This window comes from Syngnathus leptorhynchus, chromosome 15 (assembly GCF_054491065.1).
Source record: "Syngnathus leptorhynchus isolate UIUO chromosome 15, UIUO_Slep, whole genome shotgun sequence".
Taxonomy (NCBI): domain Eukaryota; kingdom Metazoa; phylum Chordata; class Actinopteri; order Syngnathiformes; family Syngnathidae; genus Syngnathus; species Syngnathus leptorhynchus.
The window spans coordinates 7,234,662-7,259,536 of NC_141209.1; the positions used below are offsets into that span (position 1 = coordinate 7,234,662).

Sequence of the window (24,875 nt, forward strand, 5' to 3'; positions counted from 1 at the left end):
GTAAAGCGCACTGCTCTAAATGTACCTGTTTATAATAACTTCCCAATTAAAGTAAGCATAATAATACAAGCAAAAATATAATTCCCTGATAATGACAATCAAAGCGTACATTTTTTATAATCTAATAAGGTAGCCAGTGATTGTACCTATAATAAAAATCAAATCTCGTAGTCTAGAGCAGGTTTCAATCAGGAACACTGGAAAGCCCCAAAAAAACAAAACGTGTTCTTATGATCAGCAAGCAAGCGGCGTAAAAGTGTCACTCCTTCTTGTCCTCCTAATCGAGCGCCGACTGAGACGAAGAGCTTTCAAACTCGCATTTGACTCCGCTGATGCTATCTACGCTGGGTTGACTGTTGACCTGCTGGTGCGTGTGGGAGAGAGGGAAGGTCTCGGAGCGTGACATCCGTCCTCTGCTGTTGGACGAGCCCGAAGAACAGTCTGTGACCATCCTCATGAACTCAGGTGCGGTGAATCGACGGAACAGTCTCGTTCCGAGGCCCATGAACCCCGGGCCGCGGCCGGGCATCTTCCCCGCCTCCGTCCCCGCTCGGCTGAACATTATTTTGTTGTGTTTGCCACTGTGTGAGAAACTTGCCTTCTTCTGCAGCTCATCTGTCTTTGACTTCTCCTCCAGGGCTTTCGCCGTCTGACACTTGATGCCCAAAGGAGCTTTTGGAACTGTTTTTTCTGCATCGCTTGCCAGCAACCGGGAGTTTCCCTGACATTCCATCTTGTCCAGGAGACATCGGTCATCCTGCAGGGAGGCTCTCTTGAATTTGTTGGCTGACAGGCTCAAGTCGTGCACGTCTCCCTGGTAGGACTGTTTCCTGATGCTCAAAAGGTCCAGGTTGAAGGACTTTGCTTTCCCGCAGGGAGGAAATCGTTGCGGTGCTTTCTCTTGGGCACCAGTTTCTTCTTTGACTTCTTTTGGGTTAGCTTCAGCTGGCGAGTTGAACGTTCTCATCCGCCTTAGATCGGGAATCTGGGAGTTTTGGAGTTGTTTGGCCGTGAAGGAAAGACTGTGCTCTCCATCGGTTTGGCCTTTCTGAGATGGCAGAGAACATTTGTGGCGATGGTTCTGTTCATGACTCTGATTCTTGGGACATGTAAAGCGGTTCCACAATCCGCTGCTGTCCCCGATCTTCGTCTGTTTCTGAAGTAGGCCTGGTAATTGCTCTTCTTTGCTGTTGACCTGTTTGGAGAACTTTTCCAAGACATGCCTGGGGAGTCTGTTGGGCAGCTCACCATCACCAACATTTCCCGGATCAAGCGGTTCATCTGCGACCACACTCCGTCTGCAGTGAAAGTTTAAAATCTGCACACAGTGATTGTGTCCAAAGAAGTCGGCCACTTCGATGGCTGTATGTCCGGCGTTATTCATTCTGTCCATTTTCAGTCCAAGTCTTTTGAAAGCTCGGACCAGAAACTCAAGCACCGGGCTGTGGCCAGAAAAGGCGGCATACATTATAGCACTGTTACCCCACACGTCGGAGATATCTGGATCGGCATTGAACTGAACGAGAATCTTGACCACGTCGAGGTGACCCAACTCACAGGCATGACTCAGAGCCGTTCGACCTTCTTCATCCTGGCAGTTGACATCGGCCCCTTTCTCCAGTAGGAGCCGAGCGAACTTGGCTCTCGTCCCGGCTTCTTGTAGACATACGGCGTAAATTAGCGGGGTGCGGCTGTTTTCGGTCTTGGAGTTGATGATCCGTCCGTCCAGGGCATCCAGAATGAAACGCGCAAGGTGAACTTTGCCACCGTGCATGGCATCAAGGAAGGTCTTGGTGCCGGAGCCTTGGCGTAAATCTTTGGGTCGCATCATTCTGCAATACCTAAGTCCTCAGGAGCGAGCGGAAAGAAAAGATCGCCAACTGGGAGTGCGTATAAGTTCTCCAAATCTCCCCTTGGACAGGGAGAGTGCTAAGACTCGGAGAAGGGCTGTCGGTTTTTATACCTCCCTCTCCACACATGCTCTCCCAACGTTGCCAAGGAAACAAATGTCTGAGGACCATTATGCAGTGGCAGCATCCATTCAGCCACAACACTCTATGCCTGGAGAAAAATAGGTGCTGTTTGAAAAGAATAATAACTCAAGGACAAAAAAACGGATTGTGTTTTTAATGCGAGGTTAAAAAAATCATTTCCATTTTTCTATTATGGAAAAGAACTTGATAACACATTCACAGAATCTTTGGGGTATTTTTTGACAAATTGGAGGGAAAAGTCCAAATTCAAGAGCTCTTCCAAATGGAAAGCAAAAGTATTGTTTCTTTCGTACTTGCTTTTTGAATGTGGTATCCCATCAGTACTTTTCGCACAATTCAAAGCCAATGAAATAAAGTCCCAATGGGATGGTTATTTATTACTGTCAGATTATATTAACAGTTAACAACACGGAAGTTTTAAATCAAATGCAAACTCCCCCTTTTAATATTCACTACTGAATGACACTGGAGTATAAGGTGCGTTGAATAGTATGAAGTATTAAAAATACGTCTATAAAAGTCAAATAAATAAATAAATAAATAATTTGCAAAAGCAGACTTGTCTCTCGTCTGATTTAGCATTAGCTAATGGAAAAAAACAAATTTTTCTGCCCATAACCATGTCACAAGCATAAAAAGATGAATAAAAATATATTTGTAATTGAAAATGAATGAATAACCTTCTGACAAATTAATTAAAATTGGATAATTTTCCCATGGAACCTTAGATGATCCCTCGCGGCATACTCGGGTGCCATGGCACCCTGGTTAGAATCTCTGTCATAGAAATCATTCCATCCACTAACACAAATAAATGGGACAGCACAAATGAATGAAATGTGGTTGGTTAGGTGCCATGAGATTTACTAATTGGACAGACGTATGCATTAAATCGGAGACACCATGGTAAATACCTGATCTTTCATTCATTGCTCAGTCAAACCAGGCAGGATGTACTCTGAATCCTTGATTTGAAAAATTTGAATCTCTGTCAAGTTCAGGTGCTATCTGCATCCGTAATAAGTCGCAGGGGACATCGCACACTCGGGGCTACAAAATCAACATGCGTCAATGTTCACCGAGGAATGAAAACTTGATAATGGAAATCTAAAAAAAATAAAAATGAATATTAGTGGACAAGTGTCTCTTGGCAACTCAAAGCTCGGCTTCTGTCACTTGGGATTAAACAAGATTAGTTTTGCATTACCTGAGGGATCGGGTTCATTGGAACTAAAATTTCCTAGCATTGACTGAACTTGCCCCTTGTCCTCCATGGACCGGTTCATGTTTTGTCTAACTGAGAAAACTCATGAGTAATACATAGTGAGGACTATCACATTTACTGCCTGGTGAAAAATACTCTTGATTCACAGGAGGTTGTACCTTTCGTCCCCAGATCTCAATTGCCAATTGAAGTACAATCAATCTGATTAATCTCTATTTTCAAACCTGGAAATTGTCTCTTTCCTGGAATTTATCACTCTCAAAATGTGGCCTTGTTGTTCCTTCTCAATTGCCCAGCAACAACAGTTGTTGCTGTCCTTTGAGTAGCCGCGTTTTCTACGAAAACTATTAAATGAAATGTTTGTGACAGAGCCAAACACACAAATACATGGTTACAAAAAAATAAACATGTTGATTGTGCCTATTAGTAGTTTCCTAAAGCCAGCAACCACATATAATTGATTTTAGCTGTAACAAGATTTAGCAAGATTCATCCAGACTCCTTGGAGGAATTTGAAATTTCATTCGTTAGTGAAAGAGTCCCACCGATAGAATTTAACTGACCGACAGAAACGGCACTGACAAACAAAGACGTGGTACAAGAGACAAGAAGACATCAACAATCTGACAGGAAGTGACACGCAGACAGGATTTAAATACAAGACATGCAACGAGAGGAAGGTGAACGTGATTACATTGATCATGGGCACACATGAGGGGAGGGGCGAGCACACAGACACACGGACAGAAACGATGACAAAATATACACACAATGGACTGACCGGGGGCGAGTCGTGACAATAAACTGTGATGAATAAATTAGTACAATTTTACAAAACTGATACTAGAATTTATACTATAAAAATAGTGCTTGGTAACACCAGCAGAGAAGGGACATGGGAAGATGGGACAATTTAATTGAGGTTGCAGCTGAAGATCCTGATGTCACACACAGATCCAGTATATGAGGCGGAGCCCTCAGTGGGCCTACTGCCTCCGTTCTCATCAATTAGCTTCTGTGACAACCTGATGCTAAACAGTAGGCTGCTGTTTTTGAGAAGAGGGTTAATATTAGTACTCAGAAGAAGAAAATTATGGACAAGACCGAATTAGCTGCTTGCCAAATGTGGTGGTGGTGGTCACAGAGCACGATGTCCATCAAAATAGATTTCTATGCACAGTTGGGTGAAACAGTTCACTAACTTCATGCAAATAATTATATTATAAGGACTAGTTGATAGTTGGCCAAAAATGTTCGAGTTAATCATTTGTGAAAGGTACCGTATTTTCTGGACTATAAGGCGCACCGGACTATAAGGTGCACCTTCAATGAATGGCTCATTTTAAAACGTTGTCCTTATATAAAGCGCACCGGACTATAAGGCACATCATTAATGCATCATGTCAGATTTTTAATCCAAATGAAATCATTCTCCATTTTATCTTTTTAATTCCAACTTCAGACGCAATAAATTACTTTATAATCACAAAATAATGATCATAGTCTTTTTGATTCATGATTCATAGTCTTCAGCGGGCCACTTATGATTGATTTCATGACACAATGCTTCGGGCCAGTTTAAATTCAGGAATTTGGTCCATATATAAGAAGGCTTTTAAGAAAATCTTTGGTTTTTAGGTGCGCCTTATAGTCCGGAAAATACGGTAAGTAAATATGAACACATTTGTTCCACAAATGTAATTAACAAAGAGCATTTGTTGCCCTCATCAGAATCACTCTATCATTGTAAAAATGTAAGCGAAATAATGAAATTCTTAAAATGTTTGTGGTGGCTAACTCAATTAAATTAATTTAATAAAAAATATATTTTTCTTTGCCACAGTGTTGTTATCAGTGTACCACCTGTGTTCCCCCTATGCAATCTGTCTGGCCTGATGGAAATTCCCTTCCTGCAATGATGCGGGGGAAATAGAAGGGCTCCAGAACTTCCGTTCCATCTCCCAGCTGGTGGTGCCTATTTGCGGCCTTGCAGGCCCTCTCAGCTCTGACAGATCAATAAATTGTACAAATGGATTTTGTTTACAGCTGCGGTGAGCAGTGATGCCTGATGCTCAGTTGCACCTGGTGTAAAGGTCAGCTGCACAAAGGCAACTCCACAACACGAGTGGATAGGTACTGACGGAATGCCAACCAAATATCATGCATCTTCTCCCACTTTTCATTCTGGTTCTTGCAGTCTCAGTCAGTGTTAATTTTAATATTTTTTTCATTTTGAAACATTTCCTCACGTGGCCATCCACATTTCTGTTATTTTCCATTAAAGTACTTGCAAATCCCTCCAAGTATTGCTTTCAGGTACTTTATACGAGATTAAAAAAATAAATAAATAAATAATAATAATAATAATAGTAAGTTTCTTACATTGTTTGATTCCTGGCTCAAATTCATATAACAGGATACAAAATATCACAGGAGTCAAAGCGCACCTGAGGACAAAACCTCCACTACGCTTCCAGGAGGAAGTTCACATCTTTTAAAATAAACAGGCAGCCCTGTGGCCCACGCTTATCCATTCTCTCCCACACACACGCTCTGACATTCTCCGCTTCCAACCTCCAAATGCTCACACACTGAGAGATTTGAGAGCTTCACTCAGAGCACAGACGATGAAGCTTTGTAAAAGCATTTCGTTTAAATATAAGACTTAACTCCACAAAGAGGTAGAGGTTGAGTCATCTGCTTTAAGTGCATAACATAAATGCATGGTGTCATCGTGGGTGCTGTCACGATGAGCCATCTCACACCCACTTGTCATCTGCTGTGTCATAGAGAAAATGCAAAACAAAATGCGATGGTGGGGAAATGAATGGTATGTTTCAAGTTTTAACTGCTACAATAACTGTAGTAAAAGAATGGTCATTAATGACCACACTAACCTAAATTTACAACCTCAATTAAGACATATTTTTCCCATAAAACTGAATTATTTTATTCCCCAACAGGCAGTTTTTGAAATGAAATTAAGTGTGGGATGCCTCAAGGGTCTATTTTAAGTCCCAAACTGTTTAATCAGCATGTGCCTTTGGCAATGTAATCAGGTGGCATAACAGCAGAATGTATTTTAGCTACTAAATCGAGGATGGCAGTGAATCTCCTGCAACTGAACAAGGTTTTATTAATTGGTCCTGAAGGCAAAACAAAGAAACTGTTCCCGAAAATGATTAGTATTTAAACCTTCACAATATTGAAAGAACATAGAGATTGTTTTTGACTCTGAGCTTAATTGTACTACCCCCAAAAAAATAGACCGGTACCCAAAATGAAAGTATTGTACAGTAAAGACACAATGAATGACTCTACTGCAACTTACAAGTGAAACTTTTTCCTTTTAAAGTAAATCACATGTAAAATGTTAAATGGCATTGAATGAAGAATTTCACACATGCACAGATTCATGCACATGCAAACAAACACACACAGCTTGCGACGAGAAGAGTTTGAGCAGGGTGTGTGGGAGGTGTGGGCGCTTCTTAGTATTCATCCTGGATGGCATCCTCTTCATGGCAAGATGGACTCAAGAGCATGACTTCTCCACTTCTTGTGGATCCTCAGAATACACAAGGGGAACAAATACACTGCTACTTCAAAGTCATGTCATATGTGATTATCTAACCAAGAAGCAAGTCTTTTTTTGGTCTCTTTTGGCCCATCGTAATCTTGCGCACTCCGGGAGGTGATTTGTAACATTGTGCCAGAGCAGAGCTTGAAGACAAAAGATACAGTTTTCCTTGCACCACAAGGATTCTGCGCAGGATTGTTTTTAGTCGTATTGTGTTGCCATCCCTGATAATGGTTTGTTGGTTTTTAAAAGTGCTCTACTTATTCACTACAAATGATCACGACTTGGGTTTGATGTGATTTTCCCATTTATTTTTTGTGCATAATAGGAATGAATCACTTCCTGTGAAATTTCCATTGAGTATTCATTCTCATTTTCTTTCAGGTCAATTTTTTTCTAAATTTACATACGCTATTTTTGATGCAGTCAGTTTGGCGTTCGGAATGTCTGCTTTTTTAGCTGTTCTATAAATCATTAAGAAGAAAAATAAAATAGCTTCTTTATTTTTGGCTTCCTTCCAGTATCGGTGCGGTCAAGTGTCGTCGGGTTTGATCTGTTTCTCGCAACATTCACACTAGAGAAACTCACAGTTCATCTGTGTTGTGCAAGAGGTGGCGGGACTCTCAGGCACAAGCTGTCGCCTGTCTTTCATCCAATTTTAAATGCCAGTCAATTCATTGATTGAGAAGAAGAAGGGCAGACAGACATGAAAAAAAAGAAAAAAAAAAAAAACAGGAAGTGAGGGAAGAGGCCAGATTGCGTTGGATGGTGAGTCAGAGAGAGAAATCTGTGTTCATTAATAAATGCATGCTGGTGCTTGTCAACACTTGAAGAAATAAGTGGCTCTCTCTGATGAGGACATTGCTTTGTGCCTTTTATTTTAATGTGCCATGTATGAAGCTGTTAATGAGTGGGTACAAATCACGTGTCTATATTATAGATTGGCTTTTAGCAGCTCTCTGTACACAAAGGTTTTGCTATTAGTCCCCGATGGATTCTTTGCGCTCTTGGAAATTTGTAAAGCAGTCATAAGGTGTCATATTAAAGTGTGACAATTGCTCATTGTATGCAGTTCAGTAGCTGACTTACCAAACAGTAGTTTTTGTCACTTTTGCTTCATTGTACAACTGGATAAGTCGTCCATATCCTCCAAAATAAACCATGGATAAGATCCTAAATACTATGCAATGCAAAATTGTAAATTTGTATTATTGCGTATTATGTTAATACATACGTACAATATTAATTCTTCCAAACTAAATGGTATATCTCACACATATAACGCCAATCCACCATATAAATAAAAGCTGATTGTCTGACCTCCTGTCATTGAATTTCCAGAACTGAATGACCAGGATTTAGGAAGCAAGATTCATCTAGCCTAGAAAAACATCTCCGTAGAAGTTTGACCCTTCTGCTCTATTGGTGGCCGCCTTGTCGATAAGTTCAGGGAAGTGGACGCCCACACAGGCGTTGACAGCCTCCATCACATCTGCTGGTAGAGACCTCATTTTGTCTTCATGTTCCTTCAAGGCCTCCTGATTAAGCTATAGACACACAGATGGAGGAGGAAGGTTACACTAAAGGAAATATGTAGAGGTGCAACGATAAATTAATTGAGCAACAACACATCTATTATCGCATTAATCGTAACGTGAATGATTGGGAGTGGGGGAGGGTCACTGTTGAGTGTGTAAAAAAAGGGAATGAGGAGAACCGCTTTGATTTCTGATGATTGGCTGGGACCACTCCCACAATGGTGCAGCCCACCCTCTCTCAGATCCACCACTTTGAAAAATTACAAACACTGGGTCTAATCCACCTGCTTGCATAGATACACCACACCAGATGGCACGCAGGATTTACACTGTTTATGAAAACAGAGCCCTCAGAGTGACACCACTTGAGCTGGAGGAATTTGACATTAGCCAGTAAGCAGACTGACATTTCTCTAACTTGTTGCCATTTTTACATTTTGTCTGCAGTGGGAATCAAAACTATGACAACTCCAAAATCTTTACACAATGGCTACCGCTGCCCATGTGTTAATAAAATAAAATAAAAAGTCCTGGTGTGAAGTGCATTCTATCTGGATTTCACACTGTAGTCCAACATTTATCTATTTTTCTACTTGTCTTGTCAAAATTCAAAACAAAACTCTGACATCATTTACAACAAACCAAATGCATCATAGAGCAGAACTCTGATAACTGGTCGCGATTGTTATCGATAAAAAAATATACATTTTCGATGTGATGCAATCAATTTCAGATGTCTGTGATTTTATGAGAGAAAATGGAAAAACACAAGAAGCTGATACAGACGGCAACATGAGCTTGAGCTGTGCAAAGGTTACAAAATCAGGTCCTCTTGTACCTGATTAGTGAAAGCCTTGATCTCCTCCAGTGTGGCTGTTTGTTTCAACATCAAAGTCTCTTGCTGCATGCTGTACTCACAAGACTGTAACACAACATGACAAAAACATGATCAGTAAGTGGCCTCCTGATGTCTGCAGAATATCAGTTAGCTATTAGCTGTGTCTATTTGGAGAGAAACACACCCTTGGGATGAAACCTGAGCATGAGGATCGATACATTTAAATCATAGCAGGTCATGCTTTCCCGTGTTATTTACGTAGGGCTAATTGCACACAGCTCGTCAATACTCTCCTGATTAACCGTCTTATTGTGCTATAAAGAGTCGATGTAATTAATGAGCTGACGCTGATTCAATGGGATAAAATGAGCTGCTCTGCAACCTTAATGAGTAGATGCGAGGATGGTTGGAGTGCACGTGTAAAGCACTGTTGAACCCAAATGTCTGAATCTTGATGAGCCAACAGAGGAGAGCCATGAGGGCTGAGTCATCGGCCACACGAGTATTAGACATCTTCCAGTAAACAGCCTCTGAGTAATGGACCGGCCGGGTGTACACTCAAAAAGTGCCTGTGCGTATGCACTGTGCTTGTACGGGGTAAACAACACGTTGGAGAACGTTTACAGATGTGTGTGAGGACGACATTGAGAGTGATTTTTTTTTTTTTTTTCTTCAAATCACAAGACCATCTGCCTTGTTGTTACCATAGTTACTATTATTTGTGTTAGATGAAGATAAGTGAGCTGTCACATTAATGCTTCAGACACACTCACATGTCCATGAGGCACAAAGTCTGATGCTTATTTCTTTTAAAGGCGGAATGTTGAATAGATGGAATTTGTATGATTTAGCCAAAAGGCATTGTGGTTTGCGTACATATGTAGCATATAATGTGATTTGGACGTACCCTTCCGCATAATAAGAATGGTAACACTCTATATTGAATGTCTACATGACTTCATTGATTTAATGAATGTAAATATAATATTTTCAGATTGTATTTGAAGTGTATTTGGTGTTTTCTGCAATTAAAAAGCCACACAATACCAAAGTAATGTCAAAATGTACATAGTGAATACAAATTCCTCATGCTGAAAGTCACTTTGTAGTAGAAAATTGCATTTAGAGTTTTTAAATAAAATAGGTGTGATAAATATAAAAATGTATTGTATTTTTCCGAAGCTAGATTTGAAGAGTCCAGCTAAAATATCCCTTATTTTAAAGATCCACTTTCTGCAAATGCAGTCCACATTTTGAAGAATTGCCTGCAGTATGAGATACTTTACACATGCAACTGAGGATGTTTTATTTTGAAAGTGAATTCTATTTTCAATGAGACTTACCACACATTCAGATTCATCAAGCTCATCCAGCAGTTCTCGGCTTGCTGCTTTCTTCAACCTGCGAAGACAATTATAGTTCCATTTTTAAATGTCCTTTTTAATGCCAAATTATTTCTATTTTCATCTAGCGGTGATTAGTACTTTGAATAAAAAAGGTTAAAAAAATACTCACTTGCTTTTCTGTGAGAAAGATTTTATCTTCTTCTTGCTCTCTTTGATTTCACTGCAAAGAAGCCAACGAGAAAAAGGATTACCGTCTGATTATGTTTGCTCGAATGAAAAACGACCCTATAAACAACCTTCAGCCTTGAAACCGCCGCCTCACGGCTGTGTGTTGGTGACATGACCTTTTCTTTAGAGTGAAAGAAGCGCTTCAGTATGTCGTTATAGTGTCAAGGCGGAGAACGAAAAAAGCGCAGCTGAAAACTACTGTTTAAACACCCTCTCGATAATAGTTATCCCGCGATAACCATATGCCAGATGGGGACTTGGGACACACAAGGACACAAATACACACACGGACACACAAGGATGACGCTGGCGGAAGCAAATTCAAGGAACCACACGGTGATTCATACATTGTTCCAGGTTTTCTCATTACGAGATGTCAGGTGTTTCACCTCACGTCACCTCCACCTCACACATTAGCAGCACGGGGAGTCAATAATCCCAACACACAGATTAAATAAACTCAGCAGGTCCCAAATGTATTGTAGGTGAGTTAGGCACCTTTCCAAGGTCTTCAGTTCAATGCTGTGTTTCTCATTGGCCATCTCCATCAGTTTAGCCAGTCTCTGTCACATTACAAGGAAGTGACATCATCATCTCAGCAAAGACTATTGCAGATTATTGATTTTACACTTATATGTTGTAGATTTAATAAACCTCTGTGGCACATTGCTCTTTCTTCTTCCTCAGATGGTCATATTGTTCCGTCCATAGAGCGTGCAACTCAGCCTGCAGTTTTTGCTTGTGCTCCTGCACTGTTTTGGGACTGCAGCTTGACGTGCTTGCTTCGATCTGGGTTATGCTGCACAAGGGGAGAAGAATTTAACACGTCTTTCTGCATCCACTAATCATTTACTCAAACTGAAAATATTGGCCACTCATTTCCATATAATATTAATTATTCTCTGGCATATTCACAATTTACTCTTTGTAAGTGTTGTTTGGGGAGATTTGTTATTGGTTGAAAATTTCACCTATTTGCTGTTTTTGTACTCAAGCTAGCTCAAACTCAAGTTTTGTCTAATTTAAAAATATTTATTTAGTGCCATCTTTGGTTCAAGCAACTACTGTATGTTAAAGGGAGGTGAGGAGCTTCATTTAGTCAGGCAATAGCCGTATCTAATAATAAAAATTGGTGTTTAACCAGCCTCTTGTGGCATTTATATATGTAGGCAATTCTAAACCTTTTTGGCAGGTTTCAATTACATGTCGATTTTGATTATTCGCGGCAGGGCTTGGCCCATGAATAGCGAGGGAATATCGTTGTTCAAGAGACAAGAAAAATGCTCTGATATTCCAAAGCAAGTGATAAGTGACCTGAATGGCCTTTAAAAACAAAAATCTCCTCACTCTTTCTTCAGCAAGGCCTTCTTCTTCCAGTCCTTGAAAGCATCTGAATATTTCTGGGTCAGGAGTTCTGTTTTTCTTTGATACTTCTTTTCCACTTCTTTTGTCTCTTTCTCCTGACGCTTGATGACCTTCAGGTAGCCCTTGTGCCGTGTCAGTTCTGCAGTCGTCACGGTTGATGTTACTGCAGAGAAAGCAGACGTCGCTTTTATTGTCGACAGAAGCCACAATGGTTTTAGAATAAATTAACACATCATTTCGGCTGTATTATTCTGTGTTTATTTCACTTGCATTGCCGGCACTTACCTTCATTACATGCTGCAGATGATTTATCTGACACTGCACATTCCAGTGATGCAGTTAATGGACCGGGCTCTCCTTGAACCACCTCCTCGACTAGTTCATTATTTGAAATTCGCTCGGAGTTTATAGAGTCGCTGCTTGACTCTTTGGTGCTCGTCTCAGAATGTATGACATCCTCCTCGGGGACAAGCTCTTCAGACGTGGAACTTCCTGGTTCAGCATCCGGAGGAAGGTCTTCAGGTTGTGGAGTGCCTGGCGTGCTCTCTTCTTCAGCGTCATCTTCGCTATCTTCAGGTGAAGCATCATGGGGTGGTGAGACACTCACCTCAAGTCTGGGTGGATTTGGTACAAGGGGCACCTCCACTGAGAAGCAAAGCAGTGATCAGACTTTTTTTTTTTTTTTGATAAATGAAAATATTCACTTTCTAAAAAGCATTACCTGTTGGTTCCTTTGCTTTTGTCACTTCAATTTGGGGCACAAAAGGCAGCTCATAAGGAGAAATGTAGTCTGAGGATGACTGCATGGGCACAAAAAAAGTAATGTCAGAGAAGTTCACAGTTTACTAATGGGGAAAACATCCATTCACTTTGTTGCCATGTAAATAACAGGGGTCAAACTCAAGGGACGAGGGCCAGATCTGGCCTGTGATGTCAGTTTATGTGGCCCCCAAATTCAAATTGTGGGAATCAACTTCATGTTTCCAGCTAATTATCTGCAATTAAAAACACTGGGATATCGCAAACATTTGTTGTATAAATAATAATAAATAAATAAATAAATAAATAAATAATCATTTAAATTGCACAGTATACAGTAAATACAAGCAATATATATATATTTTTTGCTATAACAGGATTTGGTGATCATTTTAGATCACACATAAAAATATAAAATAATGAATGTTAGAAACTTTATTATCTCAAATGTTGACTATTTAGGCACCTCTTTTGGGGTCCGTGTCGTCTTCTCTGTGCCTTTTGTTGGATTGAATAAGGCATCTGTAAAATCTGAGAAATAAAAATTGTTGTTTTTCTGTGAAATAAAGCTCCTAACCCCATCTGTCACTGCAATTAAATACATTTCAAAGCAACAAAAAAAAGTAATCCACCTGCAAAAGCAGCAGGGATGTAGTCCTTGACCTCAATGTACACGAAAAGTGCAGGTAGGATGAGCGGCATGTTGCTTTCACTGCGCAGGCAAATGTGATGGAAACCTGCAGGCATAAATCTCAGTGAAAAGGCAACACCAAGGTAGCAAAAATCCAGTGGCCTTGAATGCCCCGCTTCTCTTTTGTGTGAAAATAAATGAAGATGCAGATTAATATGTGTTGGGTTTTTTTGGGGACTGACCTGACTGAATGGCATCAAGGGGAACGATTCTATGTCCGAGGAATTTGCCATTTTCCTCATGGACTGCCATTCTGAGTGAAGCCATTTCTGGGAGGAGAATCTGACAACAATAATATCGGATATTTGAAATGTACAGGTCTCTTATTTTTGTTAGGTGAAGTGATGCACAAACCTTGTCAAACACAAAAGGCTCCTCATTCCACACTGGGTTAATAGAGTTGGGTGTGGTGGACCACTTGGTGCGATATTTCTTCTTGGGGTCTCCTGGGAGCCCAATGATCTCCACCTCCACTCCAGTTTTTACAGTCTTGTCAGACAGAAACTGTCCAGAAAAGATCTAGGAAGAAGTTATGATTTTTTTAATATAGCAGATAAATGCTCAGACTGCATTAAAATGCAGTTTGACACAAGGTAGATAATAGGACTGTCATTTTCGAATGTTTTTAGAATCGATTATTCTATCAATGATTCTATGGATTAATGGAATAATCTGATCAAATTAAAACACTGAATCCACTCGAAGACAGTGGTTTAGGAGCAAGTAAACCTGCCTTAATGGTCAATGTGATTGCAACAACTGTGTCAATCCTGTCGCAGAACGGGTCAAACTTCTTGTCATTGCGCCGCAGCACATCGTGCTTGAGCAGGTAGCCCGTCCTTCCATTGAATTCGAACAGAGCCATGTTCAGCTGCATGGGGAAGTCTGGAAAGACACACAGAGCCTCTTTAGGCATGGCGCTCCTCAGCACGTGGAGCTGAGCTGTTTGGCAAGTGGAGCACATGAGAGTGTTGAGAAGGTGCAACACTGACCTGCTGTGGAGGAAGACAAGAAATTCTGACAGCAAAACTGGGATAATAATAATCATAATCATAATAATAATCATAATAGTATTAATAATAATTATTTATTTTTATTGTTGTATTTTTATTTATTTATGTATTTAATCATTTAATTTATGTATTTAATTATTTATTGCACCGGGATGCCTGTGGCTTTTTCTTACCCATTGTCTGATAGTTGAGCGCCACCATCTGGCAACCCACGTTCCAAAAGGGCTGAGGGTTGAAATTGGATGAGTCCATTCTTGTTCCTTTAGGGTAAATCCTGCTCATCTGCCTTTTATTATATCTGACAGTGATGAGTGTTAAAGAGTAATGGAATTTATTTCATATTTATTTTGTGTGTTTTAATATTAAAGCTTACCCCATATTTTGCACTACAGTGCATCTTATGCAACATGAAAAGATACTCAACAAAGTCAGTGGCAGTCTTGGCAATCATAGCTTCCCCTTTGGTCTCCACAAAAGATGAGATGACATAACTCTTGTTCTTTTCTGGAAAAAATGGTGAGCAAAATATTAGGACATGAAACATTCTTAACAGTTACGCAAAATTCTAGAATCTGTTTTTGTTCAACAATGGAATATTTACTTCTGGCATTGTCAAAAGAGATGAATTTATTAGGCTGGATGTAATTGACCAACGATGACATCGCCTCGTATGCTGTGACTTCCTGTCCAGCTGTGCCCTACGACACATTGACAGGAAATTCAATTGATATTATCCAGCAGGACCAGGGTGATACATTTTCAGATTCTCTACCTCATCACAGGTCTTCATTTTTTCCTCATCCTGTTCCTCCGTGTCCTCTTGTTCCTCGTCTTCCACAGCCATATCCCCATCTGATTAAGCATCATAAAAAACAAGTTGCGCAAGCCAATTTGTGGAAAGGGATTTGAGTGATTTTGTGAAATCAATCTTGTTCACCCTGACTCTCCAGATTGGTCGATTTGATTGGATCTTCGGAAAGTAGGTCAATGTTACGTGGTGGTGAAGCAACAGTTGTCATTTGGTCACAGATTGTTGTGCAGATCTTCTTGGTTGTCTGGTTTGTGCTTTTATGGATTCCCTTCTTGTTTTTGATTAAGATCTTGCCCATGAGCTCAGTCGGGCTTGGAATCTGCTGTCCTGGCTTCAGCTTAACATTCGATACAAAAGAGTAAGGACAAGATACGAGCGGAATTCGATATCAGTGGCTCACACAGAAAATCTTAGAGATTGGTTTTGGTATTGAGTACTTTTGGGGGATGAGGCCAAGGCAGCAAATGCATGGCCATGATGTACAACTAATGCACTGCCATAAAAAATGTTTAACTGATATACAACTGCTGTGGTGCAGCATTAGAGCACTTACAGGGTATTTGTCCAGAGGCTCTGTCAGCAGGGCATTACCAAATATGGTTTTGCAGTAGTTGGCCATCTTCTCCTGCTGCTTCACTCTAGAACCAAGCACAAAAAGTATGTGCCACATTCACTCATTTATTTTCCGTGCTGGATAATAAGACTATAAGAGTCGTTTAAAAGAGTTACGAAGCGTGAGCTCACGGAAATACTCTTACGAGTCAACGTGGTTTTCGAAGGAAAGGATAACGGGATACTGGGAAGTCTTGAAAGCACTTTCAGCAATGGCCTCGATCACATCCTGTAAAAGCATCACAATAAGTTTGGGCCTTTTTATTTTCAATTTTAGCTTGATTAAAGTTATATAGAGGAGGCTTGAAATCTCAACACAGTACGTTAAATGTATGATGAGAGCTCCGCAGGATTTTTCAGTCGGAAAGAAAACATTAGTATGACTGTTTAAACTAAGAAGCTGCTGCTGCCCTTAAAAGGAAGTGTTGATTCTGGGATCATGATGGGGGGTGCCTTCCTGGGTTTTTTTTTTTTTTGTGTTGCAGTGGCACAGCTCTCCTTGTTGCATATCCACTGGCCTGCATTTGTGAAATTACCAACATCGGGTCTAGCCTGCCTCCTCAAATACTCCGGTCAGAAAAATTAGCCATGAGTGTCTAAGGTCCCATAATCAGTTAAAAAAAAATAAAAATCCATATCACTCATTTGAGGATATATTTTGTTGCATGCATGGACAGTATGCATGGGAGTACCTTGAAAAGGATTTCGGTGGTCATGGTGAAGCCATGTGTAATGATGGGTTCTTCCTCTGGAGGTTTCCCCTTCCAGCAGTCAAGTTCCAGACAACGGCAGCCGGACAAAAGACACTGGCGGTACATCTCCGGGGAGGACACGCCGGAAAACTGACCAGCTGCGAAAGAGTGGTGAGAATAAAATATACATTAAGGTCTAATTGTTTTTATTGCTTTTAAATACACAAGATATATGTGACCTGTCAGGTACGTGTTGTGGGAGGACTTGATGAAGTAATGAGGTAGGGGCTGGGTCATGTCCTGACATTTTGCTAGCCTGTCCTGCATGACCACTGAATTCTCAGGACCCACCAGGAAGGACAAGAGCGCTTCCGGGGTAATGAGACCTACAAGAAGGACCATACAGTAGTTGATGGAAAATATACTGAAGCAGAATGTGCCATGGAGAAGCTCACCTCTGTTACAGTTTGTGGTGCAGGGTTCATATTTGAGCATCAAAGCTTTTATCTGGTCCTGCCGTAGCCGTGGAAACAGTTCCTCATTGAGCCGGGAGTCTCTCTGCTTTTCGTTGAGAAACTTGGCAAAGTTCTCCTTGGTCATGGTGGGTTTATTGGAACTGGAGGGCAAATATTGTACATGTTCTGCATCATTCAGCTATGTAAACATTTCTGCTATTTCATCACACAAAGATAAGCATGCTTGAATTGAAAGCTAAACCACGAGTGAGTTGGTGGCTGTCAAACCAGGTTTTATAACTACCCATTATTTTCTATACCATTAATCCCATACAGTTTGTTTTACTTTTCCCTGCATTCCTTCTGCCTTCACTTGGGTCCATCCATCTTTTGCCTTCACTCCACTACAAGACCCGTGGCAAAAATATAAGTGGGAGCACTTAGAAAAATAACATTCCCTTAAAACATGACAAAAATGGTTTTGGGCTAACTCACTAAGAAGTGAAGATTTCATAGATTTCAGGGCGAGGACAGAGATTTGCCAAGAAGGACTTGAAAGCTGATTCAGTGAAGACATCAGGCTTCATACTATCAAACTGTAACATATGATATTCACATTAGTAAAGTCTCGATAGCGAACATGGATGTCGAATTTAGAAAATTGGAAAATTGCAACCTTTCCTTTGGGGAGGTGGGCTGATGCCAGTGCGTTTTCCACTCTCTTCTTATCAGCAGGGAACATCTTGTAAATACTGATAAATACACACAATATTGACACAATGACCAATATTATGAGACTCATAATAATCCCCAATCACTTCAAAAGTGTGATTTGCCTACTTCTTCACTGGGATTTTGCCATCTTTGTTGGTTTGAAGACAAATCTGAACATAGCTAAAGTATTAGATAGGAAAACAAGTTAAAACCAAATTCCCTGAAAAGCTCACACAGGATTTCCACTCACATTTTGTCCAAGAAGACTTGTCTGCAGGCATTATTTCTTGCAGCGTTGTAGGCAATGGCAAGAATGTCATTCGCCCAATTCTGGTGTATACATTTAATCAGAACGTTATCTGAGTTTGCAATGTCATCACGTTTACGAGCAGCAATCAAATCATATGAAGTTACAGAAAACCGCCACAGGGAGGCAATGGCATAATAGGAAGCTACTAAATGAGATTAGTGCATGGAGGGGTTGAACAAATAGCAATTGTGATTTCATTATTGTTGATAAAAGCCGGATATTGTATTTATAAACTCTATTAAAGACCACAAACGGAGAGAAAGACGCTTCATTGTTGTCACCGCGATGGATCAGCAAGAACCCAGCATTGTAAACATCTGCAGGAAGCAGACATTGCCAATAAAACAGTCTGCGCTTTATTACCTGTGTCACTTTTTCCTTGGAGGCAAAGAAGTTATGGTAGTTCAAGTTGACGGTGTCAAGACCAGAAACAACAGTCAGCGTTTTGGCCAAGTGGTTACTATCTGGGAAATCGAGGTTAAACACATTGCGGACCTTTGGATGCTGTAAAAGTAGACAGTTAATGGTATTCAATAAAAATGTGCCAAAGATGAAGGTACTTATCATATTTTGTAGGAGAAGCATTTTTTTTTCTCAGTGTAAAAAGCACTGATCTGCAGTTTAATATTCAATTTGGAAGATGACTAAAACTTTCAGGATTGCAGATCTAAAATATACAGCTTGGTCATCATATATCATTAAGCAGATTAACTCAGTGATGAGCAGGTCAGGGTAAGGAAGTACCGACAATCGCAGGGGTGTCAAACTCCTTTCCGCATTTCTACAGGTTTTCCGAGTTTCCCCTCGTTAAACACGCCTGATTTAAATGTCTTGTGACTTCATCAACATTGAGATGGTTCCTTTGACCAATTAGATTGCAAATTCATCCAGCATTTTCCATCCTCTGATTGGTTACTCAAAGCAAAACATGCTACAACCAACTTTAACTTCTTCATGTGAGGTCACGGTGTAATCAGTAAGTTCCAAAATGTATTGTTTTTAAGTTGAATTCTAAAGGAGTTTATTTCTTTTTACATTTATATGAGTTTAAAATGCACATGATGCATGAAGTTGACTTGCCTTGAGTCTGATTCGCCCGAGTAGCTATGGAAAGGATGACTCAGCGTGAGCTATGTGTTTATGTTGATGTGTGCGCACCTGTTATCATGTGGCCATTGCCATTATTTGCAATGCAAATATGTTTTTCATACTAATGGTGCTTGAGAGATTTATTTGCATACCTGCAAATATTCTTACATGGTGAATTTAGTTGGTGGATTTTACAATCAATAATACTTACTTTTGGAAGTTTTGCATATTTTCCTGTTCTAGTATCTCTGATGGTAGCAACATCCAAGAATGTTGTCTCCTAGAAACAAGAAGCAGACAGTCATCTGCATTATGGAATTCAGGACCTAGGCGCGAGTCCAAATATGGAACAAGACTGGATTAAAAAAAAAAAAAAAAGACTTTGATTAGCAAACAATTACTCACTATTTTGTGTGCACCGTGCATAGTTGTTCCTTTAAAATAGAATTCGACTTCTCTTTTACACAATACAGTGCCAATATGGCTGAGCTCCGAGACACGAAAAAAAGACAGGTCTATGTTTGATGTCGACTTCAGTGGATTTTTCCCGATATATGATGTGTTGTAAAACAAAAGTTGCCTCATTCTGACAAGTAGCAAAAACATGAAAGATGTTGAGCTGCAAAGTGCAGTAGCAGGTTGACGGGCTCTGAATCAGCACCAATCAATAGCCTCCACAAACAGCAGGCCACAGCAAGATCCAATGCAGCTCTCAGCTTTCTCACAGGTCTCATGGATCCAGAACCACTTTCACATATTGCGTGTTAAACATTCGCCTGATGGCCCAAAACAGAGCACACGGCTCAGCATGTGCATTGGCATGGACTGTTGGTGTCACCTTGCTTTGGTTGATCCAGTACAGGTAAAAGCCTTTTGTATCCATCTTCATGGTGACAGGAACAGTCTTGCTGGAGTCCTTAGAGGAGACATATTTTTAATATAACAAAATCACAATATTAAACAGCTCATTTTAGCCCTTTGGGTCCCATATTTGGTCATGTAGTTGAAACAGGAAGTATGCTAGAATAACGTTTGTACAAGCAAATAAAAAGTAAAATATTAATTCATCCAAAAATGTGCACCATTGATAGGCAAATTTGGAAAGTTGCAAATAGTTTAAATATACTCAATGAGAACATTTGTTACCACATCACCTGGATTATTCTTCTAAATATATAGCTAATTTAAAAGTTAGTGAAGTAAATAAGAAGTTGTTAAAAGAGGTTCAACACAAAAGTGCAATTGTCTTGAAATATTTACTCACCTCCGACCACTTGGTAAATCTTTCTCCTTTAACCATATAATCTTTGATCACTGGGGGATCCAGAAAGTACCTTTTCTTATTCATTGCCTTCTTTTAGTGACTGTTGTTAAGACTATAATGTACTATATGTTTACTCTGCATCAACACTTTACTCCTCTCTGCTGACTCACTCACTTGGAAAGAAGTCGTGAAGTGAAGCGTAGTCGTCGCAGGACACGGAGAACCCACGTGAGGACGCGCCCAAAGAAATATGAATTGCAAATGAAGTCAGCATAACTCGACACTTGATGATGGAGTCCAGTACTTTCTTGTCATGGTCATGCTTCTGAGATTTTGCACCTTTAATGTAGCTCAGTATGGTGGCCAACTAGTCTCAATTTGGTTGAGTTCTACATCATTTTAACCTACAACCATAAAAATAAAAATATGATTAAAATCATCAGCAAAAATTGTTTTTACTGATATGTTCTATGTATTAGTCTAAACAGTGCATTCTGATTAAACTTGTTTGTGGGATATGAATTGAGTAGAAAAACTCCATGTTAGGGAGCTGCCATTTTGCTTTATACTGCCACTGGCGGTCACTGACATCACTTCTTTCCTGGGTTTGGTCTTGTGATATTTGCAAGCTGAGTCCTTGGGTGTTGTGATGCCATTTTCAGTTGACAGGAAGTGAAAAAATGGCCACCCCACCTGAGATGAGTAAAAACATGAATTTTGCTGCTTAAATCAAATTCCACCAATGCAATATTAAGCCGACCACCATATTTAGATAAGTGGGGTCATATAGAGAAAAACAATTTTTGACTTTACATCCCCTTTAAGATAATGATATGATCACATGCTCCACGTCTGCCTCACAGCTGCTGGTCTCGGGTTCGAAACTTCTTTCAGGGTTTTCTACTTTTAGGAGTTGGTATGTTCTACATGTGCTCATGTTGATGATTTTCTCTCAGAATATGCCTGTCGGATACATTGATAATACAAAATCGTCCACATATTGTGAGTAAGTTAAAAGTTAACAACAAATACGACATTGACCTTGGGCTTGCTTATGCATTTAAATATGGAGTCGCTGTCCATTGTGCTGAAACGACAATCACTCCGCCAAACAGGTAGGATCACTCTCTTGCGATATTGAATGCACTCCTGATTGACTTTTTTTTTTTTTTTTTTGGACCATTTAGGACTGTTTGGAATGAAATGATCTATCAATTCCGTTCCAAATTGCATTTCATGAATAAATTGGCGCAAATCCGTCTATTCATTTAATGCATCACTTAACACGAGAAAGCCAAATCTTGTTCTCAGCACTTCTGAGGGTAATATTTTGAAGTGATTTCCTTCCTGGCTGCTGCTTCTTCTTTAAGAGTCCCCTCCCCGCCCCCTCTCTGTATTTTTAGCTGAGCCAGCCAGTTCGTTTGCTGGATAGGACAGTGTGCCGTGTGATCTCTCCTCATCGTTTGATAAATGACATCCAGTCTAACGCTCGTCTTCTGGCCAAGGGCCTACACTGACAGCACCTGCGTGGACATGTCGTGAGAAGGTTCAGGACCCTCGTCGGATGCTGCGTCCCAACCTGTGGATCCTCGCTGGTCCGCGATGAGACGCAATGCTGCATGCACAGGACGCATCTCATTTTGACAGCAAGTAAAAAAACCAAAACTGATTTTGTTGTTTTAAGAGCACGCACCGCTGCTTTCCCGACTTCTCTTGGATTGTGGATCAGAAGAAAGCTTCAAGACGGAGGGGGTGGTGGAGCATCGAGGAAAAAACAGGGGCAATATGAGAGAACGGGACTTTATGCCCAATATGGAGAGGGGCAAACCTGCCACTTATACAGGGGACAAAAAGGCCAAGATGGCTGCTAAAACCAACAAGAAATGGGTGAGACTAGCCACGGTCTTTGCTTATGTATTGTCCGTGTCTTTAGCGGCCATCATCCTGGCTATTTATTACAGCCTCATCTGGAAGCCCACCAGCGCATCCTCATCATCCGTATCCGCTGCTAAACCGGGGGTCACGGCTCCCCCGGCGAACATCACCGCTAACGTGTCCGAGTGGAACTCCACGCAGTTGTCAGTCAACCACACCGCCAGGCAGGGCTCGACCCAACACACCCGAGCTTTTCAATGGGATCACAGCGAGGAGAGCGACGATTTGGCGGATGGACTTTACGCGTCGCCCCGCGCAGTCACGCAGAGATCGGGAAGTGTGGACGAGGAGACGCAAGTGGAGGAAGAAAAAGAGAAAGTGCTCAATCCAGGAGATCGAGCGGAACGTGATCCGGATCAGGTAGTCTCGGATGCGACCACCGTGCCACCGAGGTCCGGGTCGAGATCTGAGTGACCGCCCTCCATCCCCCTCCCACATGTAGGCCTTGTGTTTGCAGACGAGACAGCCGCTGGTCGGGACAGAAACACACATTAGTCATTTGCAAATCCAATTATGGATTTGGACCTTCACTTTGGACCTGATACCTTCCCCATGACTGATATTAAGAGACCCCACTCGATCTGAAGAACCCCCCCCCCCCACAACTATGCTGTTTATTTTTTAAGTTTGTTTGTCTGTTTAGGCCATTTGTATGCCTTAAATCCACATTGGACTGTTTTAAAGACCTGCCTGTATATGGGTGGACAATTCCGGTAAAGATATTTTGCCAAAATAACCGGATAGGAATGGCTCCATCACTTCCATTCATCAACACTGACTTGTTGCATTTTTGACATATAGGCTGTATTTACTTTTACGGATCAAGCCTGGATTTCAAGTAGAGGAACTTGCATTGTTGAATTATGCTCAGGTATGTGCATATAACTTTGTAAATGTATTGTGCTATTGGTTATGTACAGAATATAGAAGCGGGCATACTTTTTTTTTTTTGGGCTTTGATAAACCTAGTGTAATTAGATAATTTTTATTAAAGGTACCTTATGTACAATAGGTATATCACAAATATACAAATAAACAATCTAAAAAAAATATTCTTGTTCTATGGTTTGGTGATATTAATTCAGGCTCATACTTTCACACATAAAAAAAAAAACATGTTTAACTGAATGAATGATGACTTCAGGCAATGAATAAAAGCACACAAATTTGCCGGTGTCATTTAAGCTGGAATAACTTCAAAATAAAAAGAAAAATGACATTTTTGGCAAGTGTTAGTTAGCTCAACAAACCCAATGAGTTATTTTTAGTTATATATTAAGGTTCAGTGAACTCTTGTTTTTGTTGTGAAAAACAGGGATGCAGCAGCACCATTTTAGATATTTAGGTGAACTGCTCAACTTAAAAAAATATCCAAGTTTGTTGCCTTGAGTTATTGAGTTCACCCAACAATGGAAATTAAAACTTTAAAAACACATCTGATACATATTGTTTGCTGCAGCCCTGTAATATAATAATAGCATGCATGGATCTAGTAGAAATACACAAAAATGCATCTGCCAGAACTTGACACAATTATGACAACAATACAAGACGATTTCCCAGATCAGTCGTGTTTTATTCTGGACGAGATTGAGGGCAGCAGGATAACGGACAGCTGCCGCAAAATGGAGATTGTGGTGTATAACCGAGCGGCCTCCGGAACAAAGGCACAGCAAAGTGGCTAAATTCATTTTAAAATTTGTATTTGTAACATCCAGATGATTATTGTCAAAAGTAACAAAGCTATAGTTCTACTACATGTGGTCATGAAAGCTTCTCTCAAACAACAGACGTTAAAAAAAGGACCCAAAAGCTTGCAGAGTTATTATTTAAGCTCGAGAGGGCTTCAGATCCAATGATTTTCTAAAGGCGTCTCCTGTGAATGAACTGTCAAAGGGCTCCTCGCTTTTCACAGATGTGTTGCAACAGCTCTCACTGGAACCATTTCACATAGTCACAGATGTCCAACTATGAAGTGGAAATAAGAGCAACCGCTCTGTCCTATTTGTCAGTAACGTGTGAGGGAGGTGGATCGATCTGAGCGCTCGTTGTACAAAAGAGAGAGGAACACATTACACAATGCTGCTGCTGCCTGGTGCTATTTTTGATCCATCTCTCTGAAAAGAACCATTAACAAGAGACATTTGTTTTCAATGCTGTTGTTGACAAGCCGGATTGCCGTAAAACGGACAAAAATGGTGACAAAGTCTTACATAGAAATAATATGTTCACTTTGCATTGGTGCCCAAAGATTGTTTTCTTTGCCGACGATCACCATATGCAAATTATATTTTATATAAAGTATGTTTATTTTGCCAAACAGGAGGTCCAGTCCAAGGAGAAAAAGCACAACACAACATTCATAATAAATTATTTGTGCTGGAAAAAAACCAGCCCTGTCAACTTATACTGTGGC

General features: G+C 40.5%; 2 protein-coding genes across 2 annotated transcripts; both read right to left on the minus strand.

Moving 5' to 3' along the window:
• Nucleotides 1–30: 30 nt before the first annotated feature.
• On the minus strand, nt 31–2,045 carry ankrd63 (ankyrin repeat domain 63). The gene has a single exon (XM_085932379.1). The coding sequence runs from the start codon at nt 1,829–1,831 to the stop codon at nt 278–280; it is 1,554 nt and encodes a 517-aa protein (XP_085788505.1). The 5' UTR covers nt 1,832–2,045; the 3' UTR covers nt 31–277.
• A 5,091-nt stretch (nt 2,046–7,136) lies between these two features.
• Nucleotides 7,137–18,909, minus strand: plcb2 (phospholipase C, beta 2). The gene is made up of 29 exons (XM_085932248.1): nt 18,535–18,909; nt 18,112–18,191; nt 17,988–18,041; nt 17,824–17,899; nt 17,643–17,743; nt 17,148–17,308; nt 16,932–17,078; nt 16,693–16,850; nt 16,147–16,229; nt 15,942–16,026; nt 15,515–15,725; nt 15,350–15,429; nt 15,179–15,275; nt 14,997–15,081; nt 14,751–14,875; nt 14,298–14,449; nt 13,919–14,083; nt 13,747–13,846; nt 13,506–13,610; nt 13,340–13,404; nt 12,836–12,914; nt 12,400–12,759; nt 12,097–12,277; nt 11,404–11,548; nt 11,248–11,312; nt 10,691–10,741; nt 10,519–10,576; nt 9,176–9,259; nt 7,137–8,346 (listed from the first exon to the last, which is right to left on the minus strand). Exons 1-29 carry the CDS (start codon nt 18,754–18,756, stop codon nt 8,176–8,178), a joined length of 3,546 nt encoding a protein of 1,181 aa, XP_085788374.1. The 5' UTR covers nt 18,757–18,909; the 3' UTR covers nt 7,137–8,175.
• Between the last annotated feature and the right edge of the window lie 5,966 nt (nt 18,910–24,875).

Bases quoted from the DNA above. Each gene is read 5' to 3' on its own strand.
- ankrd63 (XM_085932379.1), bottom strand. From the start codon at position 1,831: ATGATGCGACCCAAAGATTTACGCCAAGGCTCCGGCACCAAGACCTTC.
- plcb2 (XM_085932248.1), bottom strand. From the start codon at position 18,756: ATGCTTCTCCTACAAAATATGATAAGTACCTTCATCTTTGGCACATTT. The intron at 16,027-16,146 runs GTAAGAGTATTT...GCTTGGTTCTAG, and splicing joins TTCGAAAACCACGTTGACTC to AGTGAAGCAGCAGGAGAAGA. The intron at 14,876-14,996 runs GTATCTTTTCAT...CATCACTGTCAG, and splicing joins ACTGCCACTGACTTTGTTGA to ATATAATAAAAGGCAGATGA.